At 44.0% G+C, this 23,481-nt stretch overlaps 1 protein-coding gene across 2 annotated transcripts in view; it reads right to left on the bottom strand.

Moving 5' to 3' along the window:
• Positions 1-16,300, bottom strand: part of ST3GAL5 (ST3 beta-galactoside alpha-2,3-sialyltransferase 5) — a 61,308-nt gene extending 45,008 nt beyond the window's left edge. For both annotated transcript variants that reach the window (XM_052649223.1, XM_052649224.1), the window contains exon 1: positions 16,123-16,300. In XM_052649223.1, coding sequence (XP_052505183.1) covers positions 16,123-16,207 — 85 coding nt within the window. In that variant the 5' untranslated portion in view covers positions 16,208-16,300. The remainder of the gene's footprint in view (positions 1-16,122) is intronic.
• Positions 16,301-23,481: the final 7,181 nt, after the last annotated feature.

Genomic DNA, 23,481 nt, shown 5'->3' with positions numbered 1-23,481 from the left:
ATCTGCCGGCAATGTAGGAGACACGGATTTGATCCTTGGATTGGGAAGATCCCCTGGAAAAGGAAATGGCAACCCACTCCAGTATTCTTGCCTGGGAAATTATGGACAGAGGACAGAGAAGCCTGGTGGGACAGTCTATGGGGTTGCAAGAATCGGTCACGATTGAACAACTAAACCACCAGTTCTTTGCTGTAGGTGGCAGGAAGTTGTCTTGTGCAATGTGGGCTGTTTCATAGCATCCCTGGCCTCTATCCACTAGAAGCTGCTAGCATCTCTGGTCCTCCCCTCTCTCCCAGCTGGTGAATCAAAAATGTTTCCATTGTCTGTTGACTACCCACTGGGATAAAGTCTCTCTATATTAAAGCCTCAATACTGCTGTATTTGTTGTTGTTTGTACGTATTTGTTTTTTGGCTGCACTGGGTCTTTCAGGCTTTAGCTAGTTGTGGTGAGTGGGGGCCACTCTTCATTGCCCTGCTTGAGCTTTTCATTGCTGTGGCTTCTCTCGTTGTGGAGCACAGGCTCTAGGCGCATGCGCTTCAGTAATTTCAACATGAGGACTCGGAAGTTGCAGCCCGCAGACTCTAGAGCACAGGCCCAGTAGCATGGGCTTAGATGCTCCACGGCATGTGGGATCTTCTTGGACCAGGGATTGAAACCGTGTCCCCTGCATTGGCAGGCAGATTCCTATCCACTGTGCCACCAGGGAAGTCCCCACACTGCTATATTTTTGAAGTATTTCAGGTAATGAAGCAAGGCAAAAACTGAAGATCAGTACCTAATCGTTTTCTAGATTTGGTTTGGGTTGCATAACCTCAAGAAATCTTAACTCATCAAGGTATGGGGTGCTGTTCTCAACTGTCTCATGGGACAGGAACCAACTGGCAGGCACAGACAGGCCTGTGTTCAAATAACAGCCTGCAGAAGTGGGGTTCACAGGTGTGCGTGGGTTGGTGGGGAGAAGGACCGCTTTCACTCCTGGATCCATGCAACTTAATCATCTCATTGCACGCCCACCAGCAAGGTGGGAAACCTCTGTTCTATGGGACTTTCCTATTTCTGTTGGGTAGGCAGTGGCTCAGTTCTCTTTTAGGAATGTGAAACTTCATTCATGAGGTCAAAACCACAACAAACCTGCTGGTGAGAGCATGGATGCTGCGATCACACTCAATCATCATCCCATATCTTCTAGTCTTCGTTCAATTTGAATGTTCAGTGCCTCCACCCATCTCAGCCTGTGATCCTCCAAACGGACCAGTGCAGAAGAACCACTCACTCCAAAACACACACAGATTCCCAGACCTTCCTGCCTGGCAGGACCAGGTGAGGATACCAAATGTGCTTTTCAAGCAAGATCCCTCCAAGGTATGAGAGTGGGTACGGCTGTTTGGGAAACTGCTCACCAGCAAGTTTGCATGGCTGTGAATAACAATAGAGTTTAGCCTAAAGAATTTCCGATCTGCCTGCAAACTGTGTAAAAATTATGAGGACCTGTCTTCTAAATAGAAAATAAAAGTGTTGCCCTGTGAATAAGTAGTCTGTGTGCGTGTGTGCTCATTCGCTTCAGTCATGTCCAACTCTTTGCAACCTTTTGCAACTCTTTGCAATCCACAGGATTCTCCAGGCAAGAATACTGGAGTGGGTAGCCATGCCATCCTCCAGGGGATCTTCCCGACCCAAGGATCAAACCTGAGTCTCTTACGTCTCCTGCATTGGCAGGTGGGTTCTTTATCACTAGCATCATCTGGGAAGCCCGAATATTTATGTTGTCTACACTCTAATTTTGACCACCTACCAAGATGCAAGCACTCGCAAGACTACTGAGGTATGCTTTGTAATCTACTTCTAATTAACTGGTGTACTTCAATGTTGAGAATACATGATGACTATCATTCAATTGCCTGCTTTTTATAGGTTTAAAAGCATTAAAGGAAGTTAAGGCTGAGCCCTTGGACTACATAAACATTTTCCAAAATGAGAACATGCCTGGAAACTTCAGATGTTGTTCCTTCAAGGTTTCACTGAAGTGACAAAGATGTTAAGAAGACAGCAACTCTTGCAGGGACAAATCCGTGGCCCTCCTGCACCATCCTTATCCTGGTTTTTATTCAAAAGTTGCCTCCTCGATCACCCTCTGTAGCATTGCATTCCTACCCTAAGCCCACTGATTCACTTTTCTGCTTCATACACTCATCACAACTCATCCATATTTGCCTACTTTCTGCTTTCCCCACTAAAATATAAGATTCCTAGAGTAGGGACTGATGATGTTGTTCATTGCTGGAACCTCAGATTCTAAAACAGTGCCTAGCATCACTTTTCACTTTCATGCATTGGAGAAGGAAATGGCAACTCACTCCAGTGTTCTTGCCTGGATAATCCCAGGGACGGGGGAGCCTGGTGGGCTGCCATCTATGGGGTCGCACAGAGTCAGACATGACTGAAGTGACTTCGCAGCAGCATGTAAAAGGCACTTAAATACTTGTTGAATCAATGAATACTTCATACACTTACCAGGATTCTTCCGTGTTTGCCTACTTTCTGCTTTCCCCACTGAAGCATAAGATTCCTAGAGAAGGGACTGTCAATGTTGCTCACTGCAGTCACCTCAAATCCTGAAACAGTACCTAGCGTGTAAAAGGCCCTTAAATATTTGTTGAACCAATGAGCCAATGAATACATGAATGCACTGATCAGTGACCTGCAGCCAGATCCACACAGAAAAACTAACCCAAACTCAGCGAGATCCTAACAAGAGGCAGACATGAGGCCTAGATCCTTCCATGAGTCCAGACATCACGTTCATTGGTTGGTCGTGCAGTGTCCAGAGCACATGGAGAACACTGATGGGAATTCTTTTTCCATCAAGAATCTCTGCGTGTGTATGGTGAGGAAGGGGGATAAACATAGTCCAATGACTGTCCCACCCACCAACACAGAAATAAAAGAGCAACTGGAATACCATATACAGGTGAACTCTAAAACAGCAGGAGTCACAGAAACAGAGAGTAGAGTGGATGTTACCAGGGGCTGGGGAGTGGGAGCAATGTGGAGGTGTCAGCCCCCAGTTGTAAGTTTTGGGGATCTATTGCACAGCATGATGGTTATAGTTAATAACAGTGTATTGCACACTTGAAAGTTGCTAAGAGAATAGATTTTAAATGTTCTAACCCCTCCCACACACAAAAGATGATAATTATGTGATGTAATAGAGGTTTAAGCTAAGGCTATGGTGGTAATTATTTTGCAGCAAATAAGTGTATCAAGCCAACACGTTGTACATCTTTGATTTACACGTTACATGTCAATTATATCCCAATAAAGCTGAGGGGGAAAAACAACTTAAAAAAAAAAAAAGCAACTGGTTCTGTTTTTCAAGAAAAGAGAAAATACTTAAACTGTTTGGCTGTTGCCTGTTACACGGTAGCCAAGTCACCTCTCTGAAGACGTTTGCTAGTATGTTCAAAGCAGGTTGGGTGATAATGTGAAGTTACACTCTGCCTAGGAAGTCTCCTTGGCAGGAACAGCTGTAGGTCTAGTCTCAACCGGGCAAATGTGTGGATTGGAGCTGGCTGACCAGACACCCAGGGGAGAACAGCAGGCATGATGCCTTCTGGGACAGCAGTGGTGATGACAGCAGCAGGAAGTTAGGGAAAGAACTTCCTGTCAGGTGAAGCCACACTGAGTGGTCTCCAACCCATTTTCTACAAAACCCGCTCTGAAGAGAGCTCAGTGTTGCTGGAAATGATTTCAGTCGTGATCCTGGAAAGGACAGCCACTGAGAGCCCTGGCCTCTGATGCCACACTGGCTGCAACACCACGACCCGGAGGTTTTCGGGCTTTTAACCTTTATTTTTGGACATAACCTCAAACACATAGAGAGACTGAAAAAAGAGTACAAACAATTTGCCTCGCTCAGACAACCTGCTTGTTACCATTCTACCACATCTGCTTGGTGATTCTGTTTTATGATATCCATACTACTTTTTTTAACCACTTGAAAGTAAGCTGAGGACACAATGATATGCAACCCTAAATATTTTAGTATTTCCTAAAAAGGACACTCCCAGACACACCAAAGTATGATGATAAAAATCAGGAAATTATTATTGTTTTAATACTATTCTCTACTCTGAAGACGTCAGACAAATCTCTTTAGCAGTCCCAATAATGGCCTCAGAGCAAAAACAGGAACACACATCCAGAACCGCATGTGACATTCAGCTGTCATATCTTTTTAACCTCTTTTAATCAGAAACAGTTCCTTTATCTTTCATGACCTTGGCATTTTTTTAAAAGCACAGCCTTGTTTTTTTGAAGAATGTCCCTCAGTGGAGATCTGCCCATTTCTTCATGATTAGATTCAAGGTACACATTTCACGCAGGAATTTCCCAGAAGTGATGCTGGTCCATCCTGGTGTGTTTTCTCAGGAAACCCCTGACATTGCTTTGTCCCAATACCGTTGATGTTAAATCAGTTGCTCAAAGTTGTGTAAGGCAAGTTTATTCACTACCAAGTTACTATTTTCACTTTGTAGTTAGTAAGTAACTTGATGGGAGATACTTAGAGACTAAGTAATTACCCTGTTCCTCATCCGATCTACTGGTTTCAGCACCTACCATATGGATAAAATTCTGTGTGAGGTCAAGTAAGGTCAAACTTCAGAGAGAAAACAAAAAAACAGAGCTGGTTGAAGCAACAGCTGATGAGAAAGAATAAGCATTGAAACTCTTGTCTCAGACTTAATTTGAATAACCCCAGGGTATGTTCAGTCCTAAAGGAAATCAACCCTGAATATTCATTGGAAGGACTGAAGCTGAAGCTCCAATACTTTGGCCATCTGATTTGAAGAGATGACTCATTGAAAAAGACCCTGATGATGGGAAAGACTGAAGGCAAAAGGAGAAAGGGGTGGTAAAGGATAAGATGGTTAGACAGCATCACCAACTCAATGGACATGAATCTGAACAAACTTCGGGAAGTACTGAAGGACAGAGGAGCCTGGCGTGCTATAGTCCATGAGGTCATGAAGAGTCAGACACAACTTAGCGACTGAACAGCAACTAATGTTCACTCTTAGCTGTTACGAAAAAACACCTCTAGATTTGCTTTTGAAAGTATTCTGTAAGTACCCATTACTATGCTAGTTTCTCTTATGGTGAGTCATGCCTGCTAGACACGGCCCTTCATTTACAAAGGGCGTAGTGGCAACACCCAAGTTCAGAGGTCTGACAGCTGGTCATCCTCACTCAGAGGCCTGGCTCTCCAGGGACATTGCTGAAGGGTCAGTTCAGTGATCCACTATTGGTGGATTGGTTCACTATAGGTGCGTGTATGCTAAGTCGCTTCAGTTGCGTCTGACACTGTGCAACGCTATGGACTGTAGTCCACCAGGCTCCTCTGTCCATGGGGATTCTCCAGGCAAGAATACTGGAGTGGGTTGTGAATAAGCCAAACTGGAGTTCCTAACCCTGGCTATGCCTTACTATAAGCCAATGCAGACTCCAGATTTTGTTTTTAAATATAGTTCTCATAGTGGACCTATATTTAAAAACAAAGCCCTAACTCTCCATTAAGCTGAAGCTCTAATACTTTGACCACCTGATGCGAAGAACTGACTCATTGGAATAGATGCTGGCAAAGATTAAAGGCAGGAGAAGGGGACGACAGAGGATGAGGTGGTTGGATGGCATCACCGACTCAATGGACATGAGTTTGAGTAAGCTCCAGGAGTTGGTGATGGACAGGGAAGCCTGGTGTGCTGCAGTCCATGGGGTTGCAAAGAGTGGGACATGACTGAGCGACTGAACTGAACTCTCCATTGCCTTATAGTAAGGCACAGCCAGGTTTAGGACCTCCAACTTAGCTTATTCAAAAAACTTTTTTTAAACTCTGTTATCACAAAGTTGAAAACTTCAGAAAGAACATGTTGAAATCACACACTGGTTGTTACACTACGACACAGTGATGTCCACCCCTAACACTATGCTCTATATTGCATCTGCCTTTCCTCTTGGAATATGTATGTTTTATCAGGATTGGGATCATATTTCTTATACTAGACATCTTCAGGCTGGGTTCCACTAGAGGTAAGCCCTACAGAAAAGTATTTATGTGTCTATTTCCTCTTTTTATTTAACTTTTAATTTTATATTGGAGTATAGCTGATTAACAATGTTTCGATAGTTTCAGGCGAATAGCAAAGGGACTCGGTCACACATACACATGTATTCATTCTCCCTTAAACTCCTCTCCTATTCAGCCTGCCACACAACATTGAGCAGAGCTCTCCATGCTACATAATAGGATTGGGTGTCTATTTTAATTTTCGCAAGGATGGTCTATAACTCAAATCACTCCAGAAGCATGGGAGAGAAGTCAATTCATAATATATTGGGGTTGGCCAAAAAGTTCGTTTGGGCTTTTCTGTAAGATATTATGGGAAATTCCAAAAGAACTTTTTGGTCAACCCACTATCATGGTGGCCTTAGAGCATTCAGGCTTAATCCTCTTGTAGAGCCCCAGCTGGAGAAGGCAACGGCAACCCACTCCAGTACTCTTGCCTGGAAAATCCCATGGATGGAGGAGCCTGGTAGGCTGCAGTCCATGGGGTCACGAAGAGTCGGACACTTACTGAGCAACTTCACTTTCACTTTTCACTTTCATGCATTGGAGAAGGAAATGGCAACCCACTCCAATGTTCTTGCCTGGAGAATTGCAGGGACGGCGGAGCCTGGTGGGCTGCCGTCTATGGGGTCGCATAGAGTCGGACACGACTGAAGCGACTCAGCAGCAGCAGCAGAGCCCCAGCTGGGGAGGGCTGGTCTGTACTGTTGTATAATTTGCTTTGTTCACCTAATGATCCTTTAAACAGACATGTAATAAGCATATATCAGGCACAGGGAATATAAAGAAAACTAAGACATAGCCTTTCTCTTGAAACGAAAACTCCAACCAGGGAAAACAAAAATACCTAAGTACTCAAAATGCCAAAAAGCGGAGGCGGGGCAGTACGCCTGGGGTGCCCCAGGCAACAGAACACTAGTGCCATCAGATGAAATCAGGGAAGCCTCCTTGAGGAGACAAAGTATAAATGGGTCTTTTAAGGATAGACTGGGCCTCAGAGACACAAAGGAGAGAGAGGGCAGGTATTCCGGATGGGAGGACTGGCATGCCAAGATGCCCAGGATGGCTGCTCCGGCCAGGTCACAGGGGATCTGGGGGAAAGTGGGAGAAGATGTAGCAAAGAAGGAATCATTAGACTTCCATGGTGGTCCAGGGGCTAAGACTCTGTGCTCCCAATGCAGGAGGCCCAGGTTCAACCCCTGGTCAGGGAACTAGATCCTAAGTGCTGCAAATAAGAGTTCGCATGCCAGCTAAGGATCCTTTGTGCTGCAACTGAGACCTGGCACAGTCAAATAAATGAGTGAACATCAAAAATTTGAGAAAAGAAGGAATGAGGGCCTCCAAAATTGGCCCCAGAGGAGGAGTGACCTTAAGTAGTCCTTAAGCAGGAGGGCAGAGAGCTCACACAGGGATGTAAGAGGCCACGGGAGGGATGGTCAAGGGGCTCTGATGACCACCGCAGCCAGGGCTGATGGAGCAGGGGAGACAGAGAGGGACAGAGAGATGGGGGCTGACAAGAGTGGTAAAGGAAGAGGCCACAGAACTTGGTGACTGAGCTGGCAGCGGCTGTTCTTTTAGCACCCAGCCTGCTGAGATCCAGCCTGCATAACAAATTCAGGCTGCTAGTAGAAAAAAAAAAAAAAGCAAAGCATGCAAGAAGGCCCCACCAGCTGTCACTGTTCCACCATGCCTGAGATGATTTCACGGCTGAGGTAGGGGTAACAAAGGGGGATAAGAGGAGGAGGCCAGAAGGGGTAAGACAGGACACTGGAGTAAACTGAGGTAACTGCCCGGAGAACTGCCCAGGTCCCTCCCAAGCTCTAACAAAACATCTTAAGTAATATCTCCTGGGTGGTGGGCACCCATGTGACAGCAAATTAGACATGCAGAAGATACCACAGCAGAACACATCTGTGGCACCCTCCTGAATGCCACAAACACAGCAAAATCTAAAAGCTACCTTTTCAGTGGAAGATCTCCCTCTTCATCTAAAGGGAATGCAAGTAGTCAGGCTGCATAAATAATACTTAATAGGAAAAAGTGAAAGTCAGTAGAATGAACAGTTAACAACAGCAACTCTGGGACTCAAGCTCCAACATGGGGACCTTTCCCTAAACTGGAGTATAATGGGCGAGTGAGTGTGCAAATTCTAAAATAACCAAGATCCCACCTCCCAGAAGAAAGAGTATGCATATAGGTTCTTATGCTTTGAGATTATGAAGAGATGTCACCAAATAGGACCTTAGCAATATTCCTCAGGGAGCAGTTAGCTGCTAAGTGGGGAAGGGAAGGCGGAGGATTCGGGAGGCAGTTTCTGTAGTAATCTGGTATAGTGGTTCCTTGATATCTACAGGAAATTGGTTCCAGGACCACCACCACTTCTTGGATACCAAAATCCATGGATGCTCAAGTCTTTTATATTAAATGATGCAGTATTCGCATATAATCTATGTACATCTTCCCATATATATTTTAAATCAGCTCTAGATTACTTATAATACCTAATACAACATAAATGCTATGTTCATAGCTGCTGGCACGCAGCAAACTCAAGTTTTGTTTTCTGGAACTTTCAGGAAATGTTCCTTTTTGAGTATTTTTGATCTGCAGTTGGTCAACATGGAGGGCTGACTATATTCAATAACACTTTTTGTCCTTAGGAACAGAAGAACCAAAATAGTCATATAAAACGACAAATCAGAAAGTGACAATGACCCCAGAAAAGGAACAGGGACTGGGAACAACCCAAAAGGTTGACAGGCCCTGGCCACTGAGAGCCTGAAAGAGAGGGAAAAACCACAGGAGGCAGAGGAAAGCTTTGTCTGAGTCATTTTAAGCTCAGAACAAGTTAAGAGTGTTTGAATTCCTAAAACCGACATTTATTCAGGTCTGTGAGAGGCATCACTAAAACAGACAATTTCCTTTTATGCCTAAATCACACGTCCCTTTTACTCTCTGCTCCAAAAATTTGGAAAACCAGCTCTTGGGCAGGATCCCAAACAGGCATACTGTCATTCACGTAACCTCATTTTTAATCAGGCAGGGAGTATCTGCCTGGGGGTATAGCAAGAAGCAACACAGATACAGCCTCTTCTTCAAAAAGCTCTCATCTCATTTTTAAAATTAGACAAGTAGACCCATCACCAATGTTAATATTTTCCTCATTTTTCTTGTTAACTTATTCTACATCGGATATGAGGGCAGTGTTAGGAGATATTTTACATTTGGGGGACATGGGTGTATTGTGTGTTTGGGAAGGAGCTTAGAAAAGCCTCCCCCCACTTCTGGAAGGAATGATGGATAGGACTTGGCGGGGGTTGGGGAAGCAGGTGCCCCTGAGCAGGGACAGTTGGCACTGAAGTGAGTGTCTGAAGGCCCAGCCTGGAGGGAACAACATGCCGAGAGGCTGCAAAAGGAAGCAGAACGTGCCATGGTGGGCTGGGATTCCATCCTGAGATAAAAGAAGCAACTGTGCGAGAGGGATTTAAGCTGGAACTGGAGTTTGGAGAGATCTCTCTCGAGGCAGGACTGGAGACGGGGAAGTCCTATTGTGAGGCAGGACCAGTGAGGAAGTTGCCATGGAGAGTGAGGATACTGTGCCTGGAAAGGCAGGAACTTGGACCAGAGACCACCTCAAATCATCCTCTCAGGAGTTTTGATGGGAGCTCTTCTGATGTGGGGTGTGAATGTGCTGAGTGCTACAAAAACAGAGATGCATTTGCCTCATCCACCACCTCCAGGTCAGTTTGCCTGAGTCTGAATCCCTGCTCCATCCCCTACAGTTTCTTGACCTCCCTGAGCCTCAATGTCCTCATTTGTAAAAGGAGGATAATAATGGTACCAAACTCATATGGGTTCTGTGAACATTAAAAGAACATACATACATATATGTCTATATATACATAATATAACATATATGTGCCTGGGGGCATAGCAAGCAGCAACACATGACCTATACATATACATATAAAACGTGTATATAACACGGCCTATACATATATAATATGTCTAAAACAGGTAAGGATATAGTGAGTCAGTACAGCATTTATCTTTATTTCTGTCCTATATTTTATAGTATGTGGGTTTGTTGTAGAGAGTAGTATATAAGATTTTCAAAAAGAGTCACCCTCTGCGAACCACAAAACACTCTTAGATTCTCATGAATCTTGATTCTCTTGGCAGATAATTGAACCCCTCTACTGTTAGCTCTGATTGCCCTCTTTATCACCATAAATACCTTCAGTGTTTATAGGAGACAAAGATACCATGAACCACATGTGGCTGCTGAGTAATTCAAATATGGCCTGTCCAAACTGAGATATGTTCTCATGTAAGATACATACAAGGCTTTGAAGAATTAAGTTTTACCAGAAGAATGTAAAATAGCTCAAAAACAACTTTTATATTAATTTAATAATATTTTATGCATATTGGTTTGATGAAAATAAATTATTAAAATTAATTCACCTGTCTTAAAAAAATCCTTCTAATCTCTTGGGTTTAATTGCTAAGTTCCTAACTTCTTAATTTAGCTGACTGGGTTATTAACTTTTGCCTATTTCTTTGCAAATATGAGTCATTAAGACCACATATTTCCCTTACCTTATTTAGTTGCAACCCACAAGCTTTAGGTGTATAATTCATTCTACAAATTTTGACATATCTTTTTTCATTGCTATTACTTCTTGATGATTCAAATCTAAATACTTTCAAATTTAAATTTTCAAATATGTTTTTAAATTATAGTTTAAAACTGATACATAATTTAGTTTCATTGCATTCAGAGAATTTGGTCAATATGATACTAATTATTTTAAATATGTTAGAACTTACTTTATGACCTGGTGTATGTTCAATTTTTGTAAAAGTATACTCTTCACTTGCTGGAACTATGTTTTCTATTTAATTGGTTTGATCAAGCTTATTAATTGCTTTGCTTTTTAAATCAATCCCTTATTGGTTTTTTGTTAGCTTGTTCCATCAGCTACTGAAATAGATATGCTAAAATCTCTCATTATGTTGTCACATTTGTCAACTTTTTTTTGTCATTCTTTTTACTTTGTATAGTTTGGAGCTGTATTATTAGGAGCATACAAGTTAAGTTTAGTTCTGGTTTGTTTTATTTTAGTCTTCCTGGGAAACCAAAACTTTGATATTATATATATATGGCTTGGGTTACATTTCTACTGGACAGAGCCACTCCAAAGGAAGATTAAACAAGAAAACCAGATACCAAATCCTGGATGACTAAGGACTTGATTGCAGAAAATGACAAGCAAAGCACAGAGAGTATTGGCAGCCCTATTTGAAAAAAAAAAGTACCACAACTCTGTCTTCCTCTTTTGTTGCTGAAGTCTAGATTGGAAATGAAAACAAGATGTTTGTGAAAAGCAGAAATGAGGTGGAGAACAACACAGAAGAGAATATAAAAGTAGAAGCTGAGGGGAGAGAAAGGACTAAAGAAGGAACTCTATATGAATAACAGAAAAACTGCTTCTGCTTTGAACTCAACACATGTAAGCCTTTAATTATGAAAATGACACCTCGTCTTAAAGGCAGACTTCATGTTCAAAACACAACGTCCTAGTCCATCAAAACAGACTTTTCAAATGTGTTATTTGTATCAATTTTTTCCTCTTTAATCATATCACATCACATGAAACAGAACCATTAATTCCAAATATTTAAAGCTTGAAAAGAGGAAGAATTCATGGGTATAAAGAGTTGATGAACCACCCAGTATTACTTAATTCTGGATATTGTTCCACACTCTAAAGGGGAGCAAGAATGTCTTGCATGGCCTCAAAAGATCAAACAAGAAATAAACTTTTCCTCTAGAACGTGGGGGAATTCTTCAGTAGAAACCCAGAGGTACAGGGAACACAAGTCACATAACTAAAAACAAAGCAGAGAAAGTGCAGCGTTAGAAAAGGTAAGGGAGACGTTCCCAGGGCTGTCTGTGGCAGTCTGGCCAGAGACAACCACTCCCTGACCACAGAGGCTCATGGGGCTAGAGGGCTTTCCAGGGCTCAGCCTGTCCTGCCGCCTGACCCAGGGTGGCCTGTGGCCTGGAGGTGACTGCACTAGCTGAGAATCTACAGCCCACAGCCATGTGGTAACTCATCGTGGCTCCTGGCACACGCCCTTCCTCCGTCTCTCCGGTTCAAAGCCAATGTTGAGCTAATCAGTTAGTAGTGAGGAACGACCCATGCAGAGCTGAGTATACACATACCCATGACCCAGGAATCACACCCGTACATAGACCTCATCAGAAATGCACATACAGGGGCTTCCCAGGTGGCATCAGTGGTAAAGAATCTGCCTGCCAGTGTAGTCGACACAACAGACACAGGTTCGATCTCTGGGTCTGGAATATACCCTGCAGCAGGAAGCGGCAACCCACTCTAGAATTCTTGCCCAGAGAATTCTATGGACAGAGGAGCCTGGTGGGCTACAGTCCATAGGGCCATAAAGAGCTGGACATGACTGAGTGACTGAGCACACGGATGGTCCAGTGGTCAAGACTCCATGCTCCCAATGCAGCGGCCCTGGGTTCAATCCCTGGCCAGGGAACCAGAACCCAAATGTCACAATAAATTAAAAAATTAAATATAATATTTTAAAAAGCTGTTAAAAAGAGAAATATGCACACACACAAGCCAGGTATGAAAAGAGTCATAGCAGCACTAACTAATAGCCAAACCTGCCAACTGCCCAAGTGTCCATCAACAGTGCACAGACAAAGATATAGTGCATTTTTCACCCACAGGCCCAATCAGCAATGAGAGTGAGCACCCTACAGCGAGAGGCAGTATCTGGAGTGAGTCTCAGAATCCCAAGTCCGAAGGAAAGAAGACAGACACTGCAGAATTCCGGTGATACAAGCTCGAGAGTCAGCAGGGGTTCTCTTCCAGGATGCAGTGACTCGAAGGGGACCCACGGGGTGCTCCTGCTTCTTGATCTCAGAGCATTGTATGCTGAATTTGTAAAATCTGTTGGACAGTAATCCACTTAGGCCTACTTTTCTAGCATGTATGCTATACTTAGAAAAACAAGATAACGCTCTTCTAAGTAAGACAAGCCTGGTAATGTCCTTGTACCTCTCTAACCTCATTTTCCTTCTGCTCGCCACATCTTCCTTGCTCCCCCTCTGCACATGTGCTCAAGCTGGGTCTCTCTCCCTAATGCCCTACGTGTCACCATCCATAGTGATGGTTTCCTCCCACACTAAGCCAGTGATTCACCCACTTCTGGATGCCTTTGCTAACTTACACCCCTCATACTGATCCAGCCCCCTGCTGCTGCTTCTCGGCAGTTAGGGAGTGCGTACCATTGTTAATGTGTGTATACTTCCAGTTGCTTTAATTCTGCCAAGCCTTCCCAGATGAACCAAAAACACAGAGCATGCCCTCTGGGAGCACCTCCACAGGCAATTCAGATTAAATTGATTAAACCGCTTCTCAGGAACCAGAAGGGTGTGCAAAGGGAGCCGTGACCCTTCTTCCAAGACTCTCCCTTCTGCCCCAGCACCTGGACGGACTCCCATAAAGGACTTGAAACCTCTCTATTGTCTCTTTCACCTCCCAAGAGCCAACCTGCTAGACAAACTCCTGCCAAACAGACCAGCAGGGCAAACAGGGGAGGACTGGAGGAGGCACATCAAAGAACAAAGGGTTTTTCTTATCCTGCCTCGAACATAGTCTTAAAATTCAACACTATTACTCAGCCAGAAAAAAAGAACAAAATAATGCCATTTGCAGCAACATAAATGAACCTAGAGACTGTAATACTGAGTGAAGCAAGTCAGACAAAGACAAATACCATAGGATATTGCTTATATGTGGGATCTAAAAAAACGGCACAAACTTATTTACAAAACAGAAACAGAATCACAGATGTAGAAAACAAACTTATGGTTACCAAGGGGGAAAGAAGAGGGAAGGGTTACTTGGGAGACTGGGATTGACATATACACACTACTATATATAAAACAGATAAACAAGAACTACTGTATAGCACAGGGAACTCTATTCAGTACTGTATAATGAATGGCCTATATGGAAAAAGAATCTAAAAAAAATATATATATATATATATATATATATATATACGGCTTCCCCAGTGGCTCCACAGTAAAGAATCTGCCTGCAATACAGGAGATGCAAGTTCAATCCCTCGGTTGGGAAGATCCCCTGGAGAAGGAAATGGCAACCTACTCCAGTATTCTTGCCTGGGAAATCCCGTGGACAGAGGAGCCTGGCGGGCTACAGTCTAGCATGTGTGCAAAAGAGTCGAACACGACTTGGTGACTAAACAACAACAAACACATATTTATATATAACTGATTCACTTGGCTTTACAGCAGAAACTAACAAGACATTGTAAACCAACTATATTCAAATAAAAACTAGTAAGTTAATTCCAAAAAATTCAATAGTAACCTATCATGGTAACATGAAACAATCTGGCAGTTTAAGCCAAAATTATAAGCATTTTCAAAATAGGCAGTCATTAATGTGCATGTTTATCATTGATGCCTGTCAGCCCTCTCCCTCTGTCTTCCACAAACACCTTCATGCCTTCTCACCTCACCCATTTTCTTTTCTCGCCTAGAGGAAGACCCAACAACTAATCATAACCAAGATTCATTCCATCTCACAGAAATAGCATCCCTCAGACACCAGACAGACCTATGAAGTGGTTCACTATACTCTGGTCACAGGGCTCTGCCCGTTTACATCAGTCTCTCCTCGTCCAAGCCCTGGCTGGAATTCAGGTGATTCCTGGCTCTACAACTAGAAATGTAAAACATTCTCCTAACCTGTCAAGCTTTCAGGATTAGGCAAGTGAAACCACAACTCATCCTGACAGTTTCTGCTTCTGTGCCCCTTCACTCAGCAGACAGGATTCCTCCCCAAGGTTCCTCTCTTCTGTGGAAGCAGATTATCAAGTGGAGGGCTCAGCTTAACACCAGAGGGCAGGAGCCACATCTCCTTCCTCTTTGTAATCCCAAAGTCAGATCCATGCTTGGCCTGATGAACAGGTAAACCAAAGGGGCAGATGTAGGCTGGCAGGTAAAAACCATTTTCCTTTTTAAATAGACTGATATTTAATGAAGCAAAGGCCACAGACATGAACTAAGACATGAGGACATAAAATGTGTCTTTCCAGTGAGCTAGTGATTCCGCAGGACCCTCTTTATTGGTGAACACATTTGCCATCAGAACCACAGAACCCGGGGCCTGAAAGGGACCTTGGCCATCTGCACGACAAGCCTCCCACTACAGATCAGGAGATGGAGTCTTACAGGGGGATCATCGTGGCCAAGGTCACCCACCTCTTGTGGGGTTGGGCAGGACCTAGCTTCTTCCTATTCGAAGATGCTCTCAGAAAATCTTGTATTACTTAACACACTAAAGGCGCATATGAATGCACGCCCATGTCAAGCTACTCCTTACAATTCAGGGAACACCAAAGGTCACCACAAAACGTGTCTCTTCCGCAGGGCTGGCCGCACAGAGTGGGCACGAAAGGTCACTGGCGAATTTCTACCTGCAGACACTGCACATCACGCCTTCCCGATGGATGCGAAAGACAGCCGCCAGAGCTGCTAGTCACCGAGGGACCCCCAATCCTGTCCCGGGGAAATGAGCTAGGAAGCTTCGAGCAATGAATTAAAACCCCAAGTCGCTGCGGAACACAGAAGGGAAAGGGACACCGCGCCTGGAGCGCACATCCCGGTCGTTCACCCCTCCGTCTCCACCGCGTCCACACTTGCGCGGGCCGCGGCGTACCGAGCCGGTCCGCTCCGCGCGAGGGCACGACGCCCAGCCCGCGCCCCCGTCAGGCGCATTTGGGGGGGCCGTGCCCTGGGCGCTGCCCGTAGGAGGCTGGGGCGGAGCCGCCGGGCCCAGCCACGCGGGGGCAGGAACCGATCGCCGCCGCCGCCCCCGGCCAGCGGGCCCCGCTACGCCGAGGAGGGGGCTGCGCCACGTACCTCGGCCGGCAGGTGCCGCCGCCGCCGCCTCGGTTCGCGGCTGCAGGGGACGCCGCTCCGCGCCACCCGCCGCCTTCTTTCGCATATTAGGGAGCGGGCGCCAGCCTGCCTCTAGTCCCGGGCCCCGCGCCCCGGCCCGCCCCCAGCGCCGCGCTAGCGCCCATTCAGTCCCAGACCGAGCGCTCCCCGGCTGGGTTGCGGAGGAGGGGCGGGGGCGGGCCTTGGAGTCACGAGGACACGAGAACCAATCAGAGCGCGCGAGGGCTCCCGAGGCTGCCTCCGCTCCCGGGACTCGCAACCCTCCACCCAGCCGGCCTAGGGGAGCCGGGCGCCCCCAGCTGGACGCGCGTTGGACTGTGTGCTGGCGCTGACGGGGTCCCGGGCACCCACCGCCCTCTAGATCTCTGAGCGCGGTTAGATGGTGAAGGAACAAAAGGTGTTTGGACTGAGTATAGGCTTTTACTGCGCAGAGCACTCGTAGACGCGGAGCCGCTGAATGAAGGGGCTTTATGGAGTCACGTGCTTTATTCTCTGGGATGGACCTGCAGACAACGCTGGATTGGAGTTCCTGGGGCCCTGGAGACAACAACGAGAGCTGCCTGAGTGTATCTGGAGATTTACTGAACACTTTTATGTTGTTCCAAGTATTGGAGAAAAGTGAGAGAGCACTAATTTCGGGGATGGGTTATTGAGACTCAGCAGAAGTGAGTCACACTAAATCTTTTAGTGGCAGAGTATGAATGCGAACCTGCGTTTGGAGCGCTCATTTCCGTATCTCTGGAGTCCCCCTTGAATCTGGAGAGGAAATCTCATACAGTTTTTTAAAGCGTGAATATTCGTGAATCCCTAAGTTCAGGAATTAAAAGACTTGAAAGCACACGATATGTTGTTTCTTTAATAGAGCCAGGTGTATATTATGCGCCTTGCGACATTTCTGTGCGGTAAGACTTGTTGAGTCTTCAGTAAGGTCGGTGAAGTTACTCTGCTTTCAGACTTTCTTTTGGGGTTGGCGAACACAGGGCATCGCAGTCATGTGCCTGTGATGTAGGTTACGGTTCCAGTTTGAAAAGCAAGATCCTAGACACGGAGCCAAATATATTTGCATAAACGGAGAGTCTTGTCACTTTTTTTTTGTTTTTTTTGCAACAGTTGGCACACGGTTTGCACAGTTCTAAACAGGACTTGGAGTTGTCTGTCCTCTTCCCCAGCTGGGGGCAGGGGGACTGGGGGCAAAATGTGGGATCTTGGGTAACAAAGATCAAGAGGGAAAACTTGGAAAGGAAAGCATGGAAGGACTGTCTTCACACCTTTCAAAAGGATTTTGTCCTAAAAGTGTTTCTCGATTATTTAAAGGTGAGGACATGTGAGCATTTTTAAAATATTGGAGGAAAAGTTGTCACTAGGAGATCTGAATTCTGAGTGTTGGCCAAGGCTGGCTAGCAGAGCCGAGGCCTAGCTCTCTGGGGTCAGTGACAGCTGCAAGGAGAATGCTAAGCACCTCAGCCCCTCTCTCTTGGAGATAAATAGAGGCCTGCCTTATCAGACACTCTTTACTTTTATCTGCCTCAGCTGCTATTCCGCTTTCCTCCCAGATATTCTTTATTCATAAAGCCAGACCTCATTTAAAAGTATTTTTAAAAACGGGTACAGCTGATCTTCCAGTCAATCCACCACCAGCAGAATCATTGTTGTTGTTTAGTCATTCAGTCACTCAGTTGTATCAGACTGTGACCCCATGGGCTATAGACCTCCAGGCTCCTCTGTCCATGGGATTTCCCAGGCAAGAATACTGGAGTGGGTTGCCATTTCTGTATCCTGCATTGGTTGGCAGATTCTCTATCACTGAGCCACCAGGGAGCCCAGCAGAACCATGGTAAGGCCTTATCACCCCCATTCTCCTCTCCTGTGCAGGGACCTCATCCACCCACCTCCACATTTCAGCTGCCCAGAGGCAGGCAAGAACCAGATACCCTTTATGGCTGGCATGAGGCTCAGCAGTACCCTCGCTTGGAAGATTGTGAGAGAGACTGACTTTCTGTGCAACAAGACAAGCTGTGCTCTTAATACTCCTTCCACTAAGCTGCAGGGCCACCTTTAGTTACTTTTGGCCACAATGCAGAGCATGCAAGATCTTAGTTCCCCAAGGAAATCAACCCCAAGTACTCTAAAGTGGAAGCGTGGAGTCTTAAACACTGAATGACCAGGGAAGTCCCCACCACCCTTAGTTACTATTCAGGGTTACGACAGAGATCCCCAAACAATAGATGAGAATCAGCCACTGGATCTCAAAGCCTCATAGGTTTGTGTGTGCTCAATCATGTCTGACTCTTTGCAACCCAATGGACTGTGGCCCACCAGGCTCCTCTGTCCCATGGGATTTCCCCAGGCAAGAATACCAGAGCCCGTTGTCATTTCCTACTGAAGGGGATCTTCCAGGCCTAGGCATCGAACTCATGTCTCTGGAGTCTCCTGCACTGGTAGGTGGACTGTTTACCTTTGCTCCACCTGGGAAGACCTCAAGACAGATACTGGTCTCAGAAAAGCCTTTGGACCCTGGCTAGCAAAATGGTGGGGCTGTTTGTGAACCTGGGACAGCACCCACGATTTTGTAATTTGTTCATTACTTTATGCTCATTACTTTGGTCATTCTCATAGCAGATACAGTGATTACTTCCAACATTCACCTCATCTTCCCCCTTCTGTGATGCAACATACAGTTAAGGTAAGCCTGCCCCACTCTTAGCTCTATGACTGGTCTCTGATTGGTCCAAGTCACTGGTTCTCAAAGTATGGTCCACAGACCCCTGGTCAGGGGTGTCCCTTTCAGACGACCTTTCAGGGGCAAACTTTCAGAGAATCTCTGAAGTCAAAATTATTTCATTATAATCTAAGACATTATTTTCCTTTGTTACTGATGGTGCGAAAGCGAAGGTGTGCAAAAGGTGTTCTGGTGCTTTCCCAAAGGAAGGGCACCCAACTGTAGTAGTGTTTTCATCATCACACACTCATGGTGGGAAAAAAGAAAGGCAGTTTCATTTGAGAATTTTCTGGACGGAGCAACAAAAATGTGATTAACTCATTAAAAGCTCAGTGTCTCTTGAGTACACACCTTGTAAATATTTTACCTGGAAACTGCACATAAAACACTTGTTGCAAACTGACATGTAATGGTTGTGCAAGAAGAAGCACTCATGCAATCATTTGAGTTGCAAGCTGAAATAGCTGGTGCGTTTTTTGTTTTGTTTTTTCATGGGACTCCATTCTTACTTGAGAAAACAACTGACAAATTATGGTTATCTCAGCTTGGGTGTTTGGTAGACTTCTTCTTGCTAATGAACTAAGCAAGCCTGTCTCTTCAAGGAAAATAATTGACTACTTGTTGCCAATCTTGAAAACCTTCTGGATTTCAAAAGAAATTTGGAATTTTGGAAAACTTGTGTTGCCATCAACTTGATGGCTTTTCAGTATTTATATAAATAAAGAAATAACCTCTTGTAGAGTTTTGGTGTACTATCAAAGAAGAATATCCATAATATTCCTGAAAGACTATTAGAGTACTCTTTGCTTTTCCAATTTTGTATCAATGTGAAGCAGGTTTTCTTCACATGATTTAACCAGAACAACTTGTAACAGATTGAATGCAAAAGCAGATATGAAAATACAGCTGTATTCTATTAAGCCATACTTAAAGAGACTTGAATATATGGTTTTTTTTTAAAAAAGCACTCTTCTCACCATCTTTTTGATTTTGAAAACATCAGCCTTTTTGTCAACATGAAATTTTATTATTTTTATAAATTATTTTATTATTTTTAAATAATTCAGTTTTTTCTTTCAGTTTTATTGAGATATAATTGACACACAGCACTGTATAAATTTAAGATGTACAACATGATTTGACTTACATACATCATGCAATGATTATCATAAGTTTAGTAAACACCCACCATTTCATCTAGATACAAAATTAAAGAAATAGGAAAAAATTATTCCCTCATGTAAGAACTCTTAGGGTTTACTCCCTTAGCGATGTTCATGTGTAATATACAGTAGTGTTGACTATACTTATCATGTTGTACATTACATCCCTTGTACTTGTTTATTTCATAACCAGAAGTTTGCACTTTTTGACTGCCCTCATCTAATTCCCCTCCCACCATTCTCTGCCTTTGGTAACCACAAATCTGATCTCTTTTTCTGTGCATCTGCTTGTTTTTTGTTTGCTTGTTTTTAAAGTATAATTGACCTACAACACTAAGTTAGTTCCTGCTACACAATATAGTGGCTCAATATTTTATACATTTCAAAATGACCACCATGATGAGTCCAGTTACAATCTGTCACCATACAAAGGTATTACATAATTACTGACTTAAAACTCAACATGCAAAAAACTAAGATCATGGCATCTGGTCCCATCACTTCATGGTAAATAAATAGGGAAACAATGGAAACAGTGACAGACTTTATTTTCTCGGGCTCCTAAATCACTGCAGATGGTGACGGTAGCCATGAAATCAAAAGACCCTTACTCCTTGGGAAAAAAGCTATTACCAACCTAGACAGCATATTAAAAAGCAGAGCCATTACTTTGCCAACAAAGGTCCATCTAGTCAAAGCTATGGTTTTTCCAGTAGTTATGTATGGATGTGAGAGTTGGACCGTAAGGAAGGCTGAGCGCTGAAGAATTAATTGATGCTTTCAAACTGTGGTGCTGGAGAAGACTCTTGAGAGTCCCTTGGACTGCAAGGAGATCCAACCAGTCAATCCTAAATGAAATCAACCCTGAATATTCATTGGAAGGACTGATGCTGATGTTGAAGCTGAAGCACCAGTACCTTGGCCACATGATACAAACAGCCAACCCACTGGAAAAGACCCTGATTCTGAGAAAGACTGAAGACAGGAGGAAAAGGGGGGCAACAGAGGATGAGATGGTTGGGTGGTATCATTGACTCAATGGACATGAGTATGAGCAAACTCCAGGAGATTGTGAAGGTTAGGGAAGCCTGGCGTGCTGCAGTCCGTGGGATCACAAAGAATTGGACAGGACTGAGTGACTGAACAATATTCCCCACACTGTACCTTATATAATCATTGCTCATTTATTTCGCAAATGAAAGTTTGTATCTCTTAATCACCCTCACCTATTTCTTTCCCCCTTCACTTCTCTCCCCTCTGGCAAAAACTTGTTTGTTCCCTGTATCCATAGCTCTGTTTCTGCTTTGTCATGTTTATTTGTTTTGTTTTTTAGATACCACATGTAGGTTAAAGGTTAAGTCATACAGTATTTGTCTTTTTCTATCTGACTTATTTCACTTAGCATAGTACCCTCTAAGCCCATATATGCTGTTACAAATGGCAAACTTTCATTCTTCTTGACAGTTGATCAGCATTCCATTGTATATATATGTATATATAAAACATATGTATATATAAAACATCTTTCCTGATTTACCTACTGATGGACACTAAGGTTGCTTCCATATATTGGCTATTGTAAATAATGCTGCAGTGAGCATAGGGGTGCATATATCTTTTTGAGTTGATATTTTCATTTTCTTTAGGCGAATACTCAGGAGTGGAATTGGTAGATCATATGGTAGGCCTATTTTTAACTTTCGGAGGAATCTCTATACTATTTCCATAGTGGCCACCATAGTGAACAAGGGTTCCCTTTTTTTCAGCATCCTTACCAACACTTGTTATTTGTTGTCTTTTGATGATAGCCATTCTAGCAGGTTTGAGGTGATATCTCTTTGTGGCTTTGATTTGCATTGGCTCAGATCATGAACTCCTTATTGCCAAATTCACACTTAAATTGAAGAAAGTAGGGAACACCGCTAGACCATTCAGGTATGACCTAAATCAAATCCCTTATGATTACACAGCGGAAGTGAGAAATAGATTTAAGGGCCTAGATCTGATAGAGTGCCTGATGAACTATGGATGGAGGTTCAATGACATTGTACAGGAGACAGAGATCAAGACCATCCCCATGGAAAAGAAATGCAAAAAAAGCAAAATAGCTGTCTGGGGAGGCCTTACAAATAGCAGTGAAAAGAAGAGAGGCAAAAAGCAAAGGACAGAAGGAAAGATATAAGCATCTGAATGCAGAGTTCCAAAGAATAGCGAGGAGAGATAAGAAAGCCTTCTTCAGCGATCAATGCAAAGAAATAAAGGAAAACAACAGAATGGGAAAGACTAGAGATCTCTTCAAGAAAATTAGAGATACCAAGGGAACATTTCATGCAAAGATGGGCTCGATAAAGGACAGAAATGGTATGGACCTAACAGAAGCAGAAGATATTAGGAAGAGGTGACAAGAATACACAGAAGAACTGTACAAAAAAGATCTTCAAGACCCAGATAATCATGATGGTGTGATCACTCACCTAGAGCTAGACATCCTGAAATATGGAGTCAGGTGGGCCTTAGAAAGCATCACTATGAACAAAGCTCGTGGAGGTGATGGAATTCCAGTTGAGCTATTTCAAATCCTGAAAGATGATGCTGTGAAAGTGCTGCACTCAATATGCCAGCAAATTTGGAAAACTCAGCAGTGGCCATAGGACTGGAAAAGGTCAGTTTTCATTCCAATCCCAAAGAAAAGCAGTGCCAAAGAAAGCTCAAACTACCGCACAATTGCACTCATCTCACAGGCTAGTAAAGTAATGCTCAAAATTCTCCAACCCAGACTTCAGCAATACGTGAACTGTGAACTTCCAGATGTTCAAGCTGGTTTTAGAAAAGGCAGAGGAACCAGAGATCAAATTGCCAACATCTGCTGGATCATGGACAAAGCAAGAGAGTTCCAGAAAACCATCTATTTCTGCTTGATTGACTACGCCAAAGCCTTTGCCTGTGTGGATCACAATAAACTGTGGAAAATTCTGAAAGAGATGGGCATACCAGACCACCTGACCTGCCTCTTAAGAAATCTATATGCAGGTCAGGAAGCAACAGTTAGAACTGGACATGGAACAACAGACTGGTTCCAAATAGGAAAAGGAGTATGTCAAGGCTGTATATTGTCACCCTGCTTCTTTAACTTATATGCAGAGTACATCATGAGAAATGCTGGGCTGGAAGAAGCACAAGCTGGAATCAACATTGCCGGGAGAAATATCAATAACCTCAGATATGCAGATGACACCACCCTTATGGCAGAAAGTGAAGAGGAACTAAAAAGGCTCTCGATGAAAGTGGAGAGTGAAAAAGTTGGCTTAAAACTCAGCATTCAGAAAACAAAGATCATGGCATCTGGTCCCATCACTTCACAGAAATAGATGGAGAAACAGTGGAAACAGTGTCAGACTTTATTTTTCTGGGCTCCAAAATCACTGCAGATGGTGATTG

This window comes from Budorcas taxicolor, chromosome 11 (genome assembly GCF_023091745.1).
Source record: "Budorcas taxicolor isolate Tak-1 chromosome 11, Takin1.1, whole genome shotgun sequence".
NCBI classification, from domain to species: domain Eukaryota; kingdom Metazoa; phylum Chordata; class Mammalia; order Artiodactyla; family Bovidae; genus Budorcas; species Budorcas taxicolor.
Note: the sequence above shows the minus strand (reverse complement) of the source record. Positions and strands in the feature narration are given on the sequence as shown.